Source organism: Sparus aurata, chromosome 14, assembly GCF_900880675.1.
Source record: "Sparus aurata chromosome 14, fSpaAur1.1, whole genome shotgun sequence".
NCBI classification, from domain to species: domain Eukaryota; kingdom Metazoa; phylum Chordata; class Actinopteri; order Spariformes; family Sparidae; genus Sparus; species Sparus aurata.
Genome location: NC_044200.1, coordinates 19360541 through 19373173, shown reverse-complemented (window position 1 = coordinate 19373173; position 12633 = coordinate 19360541). Strand labels below are relative to the sequence as shown.

General features: G+C 45.0%; 1 protein-coding gene across 14 annotated transcripts in view; it reads right to left on the bottom strand.

The window, feature by feature from the left end:
- The window catches only part of ppfia2 (PTPRF interacting protein alpha 2), a 180175-nt gene that overhangs the window by 38414 nt on the left and 129128 nt on the right, over positions 1-12633 (bottom strand). For all 14 annotated transcript variants that reach the window (XR_003986676.1, XR_003986675.1, XM_030439561.1 and 11 more), the window contains 3 exons: positions 9360-9524; positions 8551-8625; positions 2437-2547 (listed from right to left, as the gene is read on the bottom strand). Coding sequence is in view for 12 of the 14 variants with exons in the window: in XM_030439561.1 (XP_030295421.1) it covers positions 2437-2547; positions 8551-8625; positions 9360-9524 (351 nt within the window). In the remaining 2 variants the exon portion in view is untranslated. The remainder of the gene's footprint in view (positions 1-2436; positions 2548-8550; positions 8626-9359; positions 9525-12633) is intronic.

Sequence of the window (12633 nt, the reverse complement as noted above, 5' to 3'; positions counted from 1 at the left end):
GTCAGTGAGTCTGTGGTCGGAGTGATCTAGAGTCAAGCGCTCGATGTTTCTTGAATGAGAAATGAAGTTGGAGCAACAGGCCGATTCTGTCGGACTGCATTAGCCGGTCCATCAGGCTGATCCAGGTCAATGCCAGAGGTTCTGAAAGCACTGTCGGTCAATATGCACTTTAAAGAGCCTCTCCTCCCTTCCTCCATCCTTTCCTTCTCTGACTCCCTCCTTCCCCTCTCTCTGACCTCCCTCCACCTGTCACATTAATGACAACCACAGGGACACGTGAGAATAAGCTTCTTCCAAAGACGATCCTGCTGATCGGGGTTGTCATTCCCCCCTTGACACGTCTGTCGGTCCCTATGACTGCAGTGACATTGAATGACGAGCCCTCACTCTCATCTTCCCGTTTTTCACACGCATGCGATTTCCTTTGCGGGCATGAAATAAAAACAACACACGCTCATATTCACTCCTTTTATCTTTGCAAAACAGAGCAGACGATAGCTGCCTCCTCATTAGCCCGTCCCTCTGCAGACCCTCCTCATCTTTTTACTCCCCCAGCCTCCTCCTGCAGCAGACCGGCAAACTAATAGCATCTTCATTGATCTGCCCAGGTATCGTCTGTGAGATGCAGATGCTGCTGTCTGCATGTAAAAAAGGACAGCTCTGGGATTTTTCTTTTGGGGGGGGGCTCGGCTGTTTTTGAGCTCTGATTCTGTTGCCTGTTCTGTATGATCTAGTAAAATGTGGGAGCGGTTACGAGTCCCGTCTATAAATTAATAATCAGAGGCAGAATTTGTATTCAGCTGCGCATGCACACGTGCGCTCCCGCATAATGAGGAAGACGGAGGTCACAGCGAGAGCTCTCAACCCGACTGTAGGTCACCTTCGGAAGCTAAATATACGAGCAAAACCTTTTAATTTGCAAGACTTCAAAGTGATAGACTGACGATTAAAACAGCAGGCGGGACTATGTGAGCAACAATTATCTGTGTAATAGAACCACAGCGGAGGTTCAGACACAAAGACATGATTACTGGTGCAGGGTTTCCACTTTGAAGATGATAAGAGATTAAATATAAAAGCCAAGATCCATGCTTAACAAGGTAAATATGTGCTTGTTTATTATTGTGTCAATATCTGAAATATATGAAACTTTGAGGTCCCATGTCATGCTCACATTCAGGTTCGTGTCTTTGTTTTGGATGACTTCTAAATACATTTACCATCGTTTCAGTGTCTGTCTCTTTAAGAACCCCTCCTCCTGAAAAGCCCAGTCAGCTCTAATTGGTCCGCTCGCACGGGCCTGAGCATGCACCGCCCCACCATGTTTCTTTATGATAAAAAAAAACATGGAAATCTCACTTTTTTTTTTCACAATACAGGACCTTTATGCTCCATCCAGGAACATAAAGGCGTTAGATCATATACACACGGCGGCCATTTTCCTCCGAGTGGGAAGCTCGAGAGTCGTCCTGCAGGTTTGTAAGTCCAGTAAACGTAGAGAATCTGACGAATTGTTAGCGTTTCATCCCTTCCTGTTTGATTAGTGACTGAAAAGACAATGGATAAAATGTGGAGGTCGTTGCAGCATATATTGAGGTCAAACTGCATATTTGATGACCTGTTAGCTTCCACAACTAACGTTAGCATTCAGACACTTCCTAGCTAACGTTATTGTTTGATTGTGTTACACGATACGATGGCAAAAATATCAAAGCACATCTTGGGACACATTTATTTGAGCACACTGGATGTAAACAAATGGTAGTGTAAGCTAGCAAGTAGCTGAATGCTAACGTTAGCTAACAGGCTATCACATATGTTGTTTTAACTGGAAATATGGCCTCTGGATTTCCACCATCCATCATCTCTTCATTTGCTGATCAAGCAGGAATCTCCCAGATTCCCTACATTTATGCAACTTGCAACCCGAGTACTGCAGCATGACATCATCCCAGCAGGTGAGCTTCCCACCCTGAGTTTTGAAAATTGAGAATCATGTCATGTTTATTGAAAGAAATTCACCGTATAGTTTGTGCTCACCGTCTCATTTCAAGTCCAATGAACTTTCATAGAGTTTTGAGACAGATTCTGATATTTTTTCCAACTCAAGGACAAAAAATGTATTTAGTTTGTGTCTGACAATGTGCTAAAGGTTCTGAGGAGCATTATGAACTGTCATGAAGGGTGTAAAATGTGTAAAAACCACGGTGGAATCAGGACCTAAAGGCATTTCTTAATCGGCTCAGTCCAATTTGAGCCACTGGTTTTGTGCCCAATTAGATCTGTACTGAGCTTGACCACCTCCTGCGCCTGCCAAGTGCTTATTGGGAAAAGATGACGGTTTCCACTTCTGCAGCCAGTAGAAAAGAATAATAAAATTCTGTGTCCATCCATGTGTTAAAAAACACATTGCGCTGTGTTACCGGGGAGGCTCACCTTGCCGTGGACCTTCTGTTGAGCTTCACTGCCCTCCAGTATGTCCTCCGATCCGTCTCCGGAAGCCACTTTTCTCTGAATGTGAGCATTTTGTTCCCGTAAGGCCACGATCTGCAGGACGGCAAACAAAGAGCAAGAATAAGAAATAAGACACAACGTCAGGATATCTGCAGGCACACAGGAAGTGTTTGTGCTGGAGGTTCAGAGAGCTGAGAAACAAAACGAGAAGATGTTACAACACGGACGGAACCTGTTTCTGCCTTATGCAACGCTGGTAAATTACAGTATGTCCCTCTCCGCAGGAAACAAACATGAAGTTGAAGGCGGCTGATTCAATAACTATAATTATCATGTCCTGCAGGACCCCGTGTCTCATTTCACCACCTTAAGCTACTGTCCTAAAGTCATAATCCTGTCAGACAAGTTGACCGACAACAACAATAATCAGGTTCCTCCTCACCAGACACCATGTGATTATCATTTAAGACAAATGCAGACACTGTGCCAGGCTGCTGCTGCTGCTACATGCCTCTCATAAACACTCTGAAGCCCCCTGAGACTTTGCGGTGCCTCTTCGCACTTCCCAAGACAAGACTTTCCACGAGCCTAGAACTCGTGGGATTGTCATTTGAAGCATGCAAACCATTAAAAAAATGACCCATCAAAAATGTCAACTTCTTGCAAAACCTCCTCGTAAAAAGTGATTCGTTCGGCGCGGCTTTGCAAAAACACTGCAGCAATTTGCCGTCTCATACAGCTGTTGTGTGAACCTCACTTGTGGCGTGCGCGATTTTTAACACATATAAAGAAATATCGTCACGTATAACATTTGCCGAATTAACAAGAAGGCCCAAATAGTTAGGAATGTGTTGTAGCGAGCGTTTCACAAAGTCTATAAAGCTCCTCCGGATGCAACAAGTCTCAAAATTGAGCGTTTTTTTAAGGGAGCCTGGGACTTAAAGAAGAGCGATTTAGACAGAAGACAGACGAGATGGTAAAGCGATGCCTCAACAAACTCACACTTTTAATAACGAAACAAACAACTGTATTGTATTTAATGTCGACATACTACAAGTCAAATCAGCCAAATCAGCTTCAATCAACACCAAGGAGATGAAGACAGAGAGCAATTCCCCAGACTCCCTTATAAAATCTCCGAATTTTGTGAGTTGTTGACTTCAGAGGGACTTCATAAACTTTGCAAAATGCTTTCCATGACGCATTCTTAATTATTTAGACCTTTTTGTAAATTCGGCATGTGTTGCAGATGAATCCTTTCTCTCTTTGTGTCGGCAGCTCAGATACCGCATGCATCTTTAAAAACGCAGCACAATATAATACCAAGTATAAAGTATTCACACAGTGTCTTCTAAAGGACTGGCTAACACAGTTACTGGAAGGTCGCCTTTGCTCAGAACAAACAGACTGGGATGTTTGAAGGTCTCTGTTCTGGCGGGAGAAAAATTTCGTTCCTCTCAATAACGGGAGATTTGCAGCGATGGAAACCGGGGCGCGATCGATGACAAGACCGTCGATAAAACCAACAACACTCTCAAGTGATTCTGACATGATCCGGTTCGTAACTCCAGTGAAAGATGATTTTTATAACCCGGCTACCCCTAGCGTTAATCTCGGCCTCAGACTTCCTCGGCAGCAGCTCGGCTTCTTCGTCGCTGGTTGTTGTGCGCCGACTACAAAACGTCTCTGTTCATTATCTTTAACGAGGAGGTGATTAAGCCTCCGTATGTTTTCTGCACCGTTATTCCGAGGTTGTCTGTAATTTCTCCGGCTCGGAGATCAAACGCAAACACCACCCGTGATGTAAAGGCACAACAAAGTGGAGCGGAGTGGAGAAGTTTTCCAGATGCAACACGAAACATGGCGCCTTTTATTTCTGTCTGATGTTGTCGATCGTGGAAAAGACGGGCCTGCACTGTGATTTCTTTACCACTTCTGCGTTGGACGGAGACTGAGACGGAGACGGAGAGGAGTGTCCGAGGTAATGCGATGAAGGAGAAATTGGACAAACGTGAGGAGGAGTGAAGGGAGAGGCTGGGGGTCAGGGGTGGGGAAGGGGGAAGGGGGTTTCTTACGGTACACAAGATTGATTTTGTCAAGGTGAGAGCTCCGGGCATGCAAGTCTCCGGTGCAATGGGCTTACAATACAATCAATCACGTGCGCTGAAGGAAATGCATGCACACACACGCACACACACACACACACTACAGACACAGCTTAAAATTCTCTTGTTATTTTATACGAAGAAAGGGAATTGAATTAGCCTGACACCTCGGGTTTCCTGTCTTTGTCTGACTCTGACCTGTCCTGAAAATGTTTTCCAACAGCGCTTGTATCACAAAATCATAAAAATAAGTCTCAGATTGTTTCTGGATTGGCTCTTTAGCCGGTCCTACGCGAACACACAAGATTTTCAGCCAAAGTTTGAACATTTTGTTCATTTCACACGAGAGATTTCTAGCTTTTCCTTTTTTTTTTTGTTCTGTTCTTCTAACTGTTTTGACAGTGAAATTCTTAATAAATAACAAGTAAAGCAATTTATCTCTGAACTTTGAGTTTGACTCATGTTAATTACGTTTTGACCTTCTGGACTCAATGGATTCATTGTGCTGCTGGTTGAATCATCTTTTCTTCTGTGCTTCAATCCAAGTCGGTCCCCAACTAAAGTCTCTATTCTAATTTGTTTAATTCTAAATTGATTTACTGAACACAATCCTCCCTAACACACACACACACACACACGGGCTCTATTACAAACCAAATTACTATCACTGTTACCAGAACTTTAAACAATACACGGACTGTACTCGTCAGATTATGCAAACAATGGCTGTTCCTCCTCTGAGGCAGCAGGTTATAATGTGAAGCATTCGACGTTATTACAAGATATTTATATGTTACGATGTGAAACATTTCATATTCATAAGGCCTATTCAAAGTGCCAAGGTGCCGCGCTGAAAGCCTCGGAAGTTAGGATTAAAAACGATTAAAAAAAGAAACCTTCAATCCAAAAAAGTACAATGCACTTTTTAAATCTTAGAAACCACATTGTCAGTACTGATTCTCATAAATGACCTTCGCTTAAACAGCCTGGGTTCAATCTCTGAAGTAAATAAGAGTGTTTTTGCACTATTAAATGAGCTAAATGCCACAATCATGATGATCAAAAAGCAGCAATGAGCCTGTTACAGGGTTCAAACTCACTCTTAGGCCGCCAGCTGATTTTTATGTTGTAACACGACACGGTTTGAGTTTGATGAGGTGAAAAGCATCTTGTCAGTATCTTTTAATGTTATAATGTGAGACTGATCCTTTTTCTGTCTCTGGCATGGCATCAATACGCCGTCGTACTAATTCACTGTTTAGTCATTCTGAAGTTTTTTTTTAATGTTGTCACGCTGTTGATGATGAATTCCCCCTCGTCCCCCTGCAGAATAACAATCCGTCCTCGGATGGAGTCCAACAATTGCTGTGTCTCAATTCAGGGTTCTGCATCCTTCGAAGGCGAGTCCTTTCAGAGAGACCTTGTTAAACACGTCAGCCGTCGTTAAATGGGACGGTCTAGCCTTTGCAGCAATTCCTGGTTGCGTCACCAGATGTTTTACCCTAACATCACAATTTCTGCCGCCCGGGCCTGCGAAAGTGACGATCTACTTCAAGCGATGTCAACCATTTTCTCTCTTTCTTTCTTCTTTTTCGGCGCGCAAAGAATCTTATGTGATATGTGAGGCCACGAAGGATCGGAGCGGTGCATCTTCCAAAAAGAAGGAGAAGAAGGAGCATTTTTGGGGTGCGTTTGGAGGAGCCTTCGAATTGGGACAGCCTTCGTGTTGTGACATAATTGGCCTTCACATGTGGCCTCTGAAGGATGCAGACCCTGAATTGAGACACAGCGACAGTCGCCGTCAGTTTCGCACCACAGCAGCAAATTGCAATCACCAGCGGTAATCGGCGTGCGGCCACTTAAACACGTGTGACCGCGTGAGGTCAAAGGCCGATGATTTGATCAGGCATGGTCGTGTTGTCTGAAGCTCCAGTGGGGAGAAGAGGATGGGGGGGATGTGGGGGGGCTGGGGAGGTGGGGAGGGGCTGGAGCTCATGCCAGACCTCCATCACAAATCAATTACCGGTTCGCTGGCTCCCGGCACCGCTCGCACCTCCCTGGAGCCTCTGAGGCGTGGACACTTTTATTCGCAAAAAGAAGGGTTTTAACCGCCTCGAGGTCCAATCACTCATCTGTCCACGCGGCTGACAGGTCCGGCGTTAACCATTTATGAGGGTGCAGCCTCACAGACGTACAGTACGCGCTTTTTTTCTACCCCTGGCCGTGCGAAAGTGGGAAAAAATCTTCAAAGAGGAACGTCCTCGGCCGAGACGTCTGTCGGCGGCTTTTACAGTTTGGAAGAAGCAAGACTTTGTCCAAAAGAAGCTGTAAAAAGAAAAAATGAGAGGCGGCTTCTGGAGCCCGTCACATTATCTCTCCAACTGTTCCCTCTCTCTCTTTCTCTTTCGGCTCAATCCTTCGGCGTCTAATTTTGGACTCGACACGCTGATCCACTAAACCACCACAGTCTCTGTTCTACCCTTCCTCTCGTCAGACGCTTCTTGGACCGACTTCACCCCTGCACTCTCATTAACACACGCACTTCCTCACACACAACCTGCCTCTGCTTCCCACCTGCCATCTCTATTTCTGTCCTCCGCATTTTCCTCCTCCCTCCCTCCCTCTCTCTCCATCCTGAGATCGCTGTCTTGTCCTTCCACCCACTCCACCACCACCACCACCACCACCACCACCTCCTCCTCTCTCTCTCTCTGCTTCTCACTCCCCTTCCCCTTCTTCCTCTGCTCCCCTCACCGACTTTTATTCTAGGGCCTGAGTGTCAGACTGGCATGTCTGACAGGCTGTGAAGTGCCAGCCTGAGGGTTATTCTCAGCTGGAACAGGACCATCTGCAGTGCGAGGGCTCGCTCTGGCACTTCTGGCCCCGCCTGAGCCCCGGAGGTTGAGGAGGAAGTCAGGCCACCGTAAGCAAGAGTGGCCACCCTTCTGTCGGCGCTACGCCTCAGCCACTCATGTGCATGATGTTCTGCAGAGGTGCTCTGATTGTTCCTCGGTGTTCGAGCCGATGCATAATTCACGACACGTCACGTCCTGAGGTAGATTTACATCCACATAAATAAGTGGCACATAATCCTGTACATTTGGTCTGTGGGTTGGAACATGTTTTTGGACACATGTATGAATTTGAAAACAGTTTTCAGGGTTGCTTTTCACTTTTATGCATCCAAACACATATATCTTTCTGACATTTCCCATATTTCTTTATCATTTTTTATGTGAAGCAGTTTTAAAATGTCAGAAATAATTGAACAGTGTGTCTGTTTCTGATTATTCAGTTTTTTTTTTTATCTTTATAAATGTCATTATGTTCATATCACTTTCTAGCTTTTTTTTACTGTCTCAGAGAAACTGTTTTTTTAAAACCAGCCTTGCTTTTGTCCATCCATCCATCTTTCCCTCCCTGTGTCTATCTGTCCATCCATCCATCCATCCATCCATCCATCCATCCATCCATCCATCCACCTGTCCATCAATCCGTCCTTTCTTCCATCCAACAATTGGAAGTCCATCTATCCATCCATCCATCCATCCTGCAATCCATTCAACTGTCAATCCATCCATCCATCCAACAAATCATCCATCCATCCATCCATCCATCCATCCTTTCGTCTTTCCCTCCCTCCATCCATCCGTCCATCCTGCAATCCATTTGACTGTCAATGCAGCCAATCCTTCTGTCAATCCATCCATCCATCCTACAAATCATCCATCCATCCATCCATCCATCCATCCATCCATCCATCCATCCATCCTTTCGCCTTTCCCTCCCTCCATCCATCCGTCCATCCTGCAATCCATTTGACTGTCAATGCAGCCAATCCTTCTGTCAATCCATCCATCCATCCATCCATCCATCCATCCTACAAATCATCCATCCATCCATCCATCACTGAGGACACAATGCTACACAAAGTCCACCACAGAGAAGATTTGCATGTATTCCAGCTTCCATTATCTGTGGCAGCTCTCACCTCCTGATTGGCTGCTGTGAGCTCCTCCTCCAAGGCGGATACCCTCTCCAGTGACACCCGTAGTCTCTCTCTAACCTGAAGGTGGAAAACAAACACACAGACATTGTATTATGATCTTTATCCCCCCGCTGGACACTGTTTAAGTTCCAGTGTGGCCGGTCAGTTAGCGGAGCAGAGCAGAGCAGAGAAGAAGCCCCGCTGCTGCAGCAGAGCGAGCCGTCCTCTGTCCTCCCTCAGCCTCACAATAACACTCTGCTGTGGCTTCAAAGCAGCGTTACGAGGCTTTCATTGCCTTTAACAGGACCGGTTGCTGGGGAGGAGATCCCCCTCCTACACTTCCCCTCTTCCTCTGTGAACTCATGAGTGTCTTCCTCCCTGATTGTCGCGGCTGTGATGGAGCAATTACTTGCACCGCGGCTGCTGAGGCCCAATAGGACGCCAGCTCTCAAGAGGAGGTTGATCCTGGCTTAGAAGTTAGCCGTGGTCCTAGTCGGGATGCCCCCCCCCCCCCCTCGCCTGACCCTGAGCTGGCAGCTTTTATTCCATTCAACAGCTACGCCATTGGACATGCTCTTATAAACGATGGCTTTTAGAGGAGAGGATGAATGGATTACATGGGCGGCGGCGATCTCACACGAAGGGCGAAGGTCACAAATCGGCAGGCTGTGAGGAGGCAGGAGAAACGGCTTGATCGTAGAAGCTAAAGGCAACAAACGTTAGCAGGAAAACACAGTAGACTGCACGTGTACGTCACAGAAATCACACCGGAACAACGCCACCGATATATGAGCCGAACGAGGCACACTCACCTTCTCATCGAGGGCTTTATGGTGTTCAAACAAGGACTTGAGCGCTTTGAGGACCTCGACCTCGCTGGAGACCCCCGAGGGAGACTGAGCCTGCCTTTTGACCACCGTCATGCGAAGCGACCGCTCGTGTCTGGACACCAGGCACTCCAGGTGCTCCAGCAGTAGCTGACGAGTGAAACAGGGAAAATCGATCAAAAAGTAGAAATCGTCCACATCCCAGTATTTACATCAGACGCTGATTAGGTGTGATTATCTTATATTCATATATAAAAATGGTCTTTATTAAGTATAAATGGATCATGGAAGATCTTCTGACTTAATTCAAGTCACTTGCCTTGTATTGATAAATCACCCCCCTTTACTAGAGTTGAATCTAAATCAAGCACTATATTCTCAACTAACTGAGATATTCTTCTGTTTCGATTCAAATCTGGCCTGACTTGTTTAAATATCCTTTATTCCTTTCATTCCGCTGATGAAAGTGGGTCAGATATTTTATTATCATTAGACCCCACCAGCAGACTGGAGGGCAGTGAGGGCAGATTTTCCACCAGTTAATGGCAATTGCGGATGGTGTTGTTCTCTCAGAGGGATTAAAACAAATAATATCGTCAAATAAACTCAAACTAGCCAAAGTAAAGCATATGTGTGGGAAACAGTTATAAATAGACAGTCCTATGGTCAGCAAGTTGGCAACCCTGGGATTTTGACATAATCACAGTGACAATATTTGAGATTGACTTAATCAAGAACTGTAAATGAGTATTTTTATCATCAATTCACAAAATGTTAACAATATTTATTTGGGTTTTTAGAGCTGTTTCAACAGGTGTGTGAAAGAAAAATGTTGTTTTTTGCAGGGATGTGCAGTTATTTACATAATGTGCACTTTACTTTATATTAAAGGTGACATGATGTGTAGGTGTGAAAGAAGAGGCAGCTTCAAAAAGTAACTGTAATCCTTCCAGCAGTGCACAAAAGGGATTATGCTAATATAGGTTGCTAGCATGTCAAGTCAGCTGCCAGCAGGGAGCCTCACAAGGACGGAGGAGATGAGATGCGGAGCTGGAGGGCCGACTTCAGGAGAAGAAGGAAAACAACAACAACAACAACAACAACTGAGAGTGAACAACCCTGGGTGTGACACTGAGACAGAACACCAGTGTGGCAGCGGAGATAAAAACAATATTTATTACTCTTTCTTGCTCAATGGCAAGATCTGGATCATCTGTTCTCATTTACTCATCGGCACCAGATAATGGAAACGCTGCAGCAGTTTTGTGGTGATCCACATCTCAGCACTTCATTCCCTCTAGGGAAGTTGTCCAAGGACATAATATGAAATCTCCCCCAGATAATGATCTGCTCGGAGGGTTCGGGTTCCAGCTTGAAAATTAATTCCTCCATTCTTTTCCCAGAAAAGCCTCACTGGCTTCATCGCTGTCATACCTTCGCTTCACTAGTCTAAACATCCCCCAGCTGAGGGGCTGCCCAACAGGCTGCAGCTGGATTAAATGAGTTCTGTGGTTAACCACTGGTTAGGAAATCAAGTCCCCGCTTGGAGTCTACATCAAGCTCTACATTAAGCATTACGCATGGAGGGTGATATCATTTGATTACTCAAGAGGACTGGAGGAAGAACGTGCATGTATTCATGGACGAGGACGAGGGTAAGAGCCTCTTCAAAAGTCAGGGTCTTATAAGTTTGGGTAGCAAAAAACCCCATCATTCCAATAGGCTACATATATTTATATTCCTAGTATATATTCAGACTGCTATCTCATCTAAAAAAATCCTAAACTGAACCGTTAACTCAGTACTCATCCTTGACTATAATAGAAGGGCGTTCAGTTCTAGCTTTGATAAATTGGAGTGTTGGTGGTGGTAAATATTCAATTTATACATGGTCACTGGTATGCAAAGGCTAACATCAGTGTTAGCTTCTCCAACAGGCTAACATCAGTATTAGCTCCTCAAACAGACTAATATCAGTGTTAGCTTCTTTGACATCTTAACATTGTTGTTAGCTTCTCCAACAGGCTAACATCAGTGTTAGCTTCTCCAACTCCCTGCTGGAAAAACCAGCATAGACCAGCACCAAAACACAACATGCTGGTCACCAGCAAGACCAGCATATGTTGTGTTTTGTTACACTGATGTTAGCCTGTTGGAGAAGCTAACACTGATGTTAAGATGTCAAAGAAGCTAACACTGATATTAGGGAGGCTAACACTGATGTTAAACTGTTTGAGGAGCTAACACTGTTGTATGCCTGTTGGAGACGCTAACAACAATGTTATGATGTCAAAGAAGCTCACACTGATATAAAAAAAAAAACCCAGCATAGACTAGCACCAAAACACAACATGCTGGTCACCAGCAAGTCCAGCATTGGTTGTGTTTTGGTGCTCGTCTATGCTGGTTTTTCCTGCAGGGCAGACTAATATCAGTGTTTCAGCTTCTTTTACATTCTAACATTGTTGTTAGCTTCTCCAACTGCTTAACATCAGTGTTATCTTCTCCAACAAGCAAACATCAGTCAGTTTCTCCAACAGTCACAATATTTCAGTGCTCACGCTGTTCCCCCGCCTTCACTGTCACTGACAAGAGTTCCTGCCATTTCTTAGGCAGATATTTTGAAGGACATAAACGTTAGAGAAACAGGAACTAAAATAAAATATACTTCCATTTTGTTCCTGGCGCAAAATCATTTTGTTAAATTTTCCAAGCGACAAACAGGAAACATCTAGTAGGTGGAAGCGATCAGAGTTGGAACAACTTGTTAACAGTTGGCAATCCTGTTGGGCGTCTTGTGCACGCAGGGCTGAAAAAAGACTCCACGCAGACCGTCTGTCTGGTACCACCGTCTCATCCGCAGCCACCGTGTCTCCTGCACACTCGGCAAAACGTCCCTTGAATCAATCACAAGGTGATCCGAGGCCCTGTGTTCGGTAACTGTCCCCTCGTCTTTGATCATCTGTCCCTGCCTCATTATGATTCTTCTTCCATGAATGTACATGCATGTAATTTGTTTGTGATGCTTATCTACAGACAACCAATAAAGTTCTGGTCGTCTCGCTGTCATCACTTCTGTCGTCAGCGCCTCGGCCCGCAGGCTGCCTGCACATGCCTTTTTTTTTTTTTTTTTTTCAAAAGATTTAATTACAAACTGTAAAAACCCTGTCAGGGACAAAACCGAGCTTTAATTAAACTTCGCTTGGTAATTGCCCATTGGAAGATTCGAGGTGATAATAAAGTGAGAGAGTGAAAATGA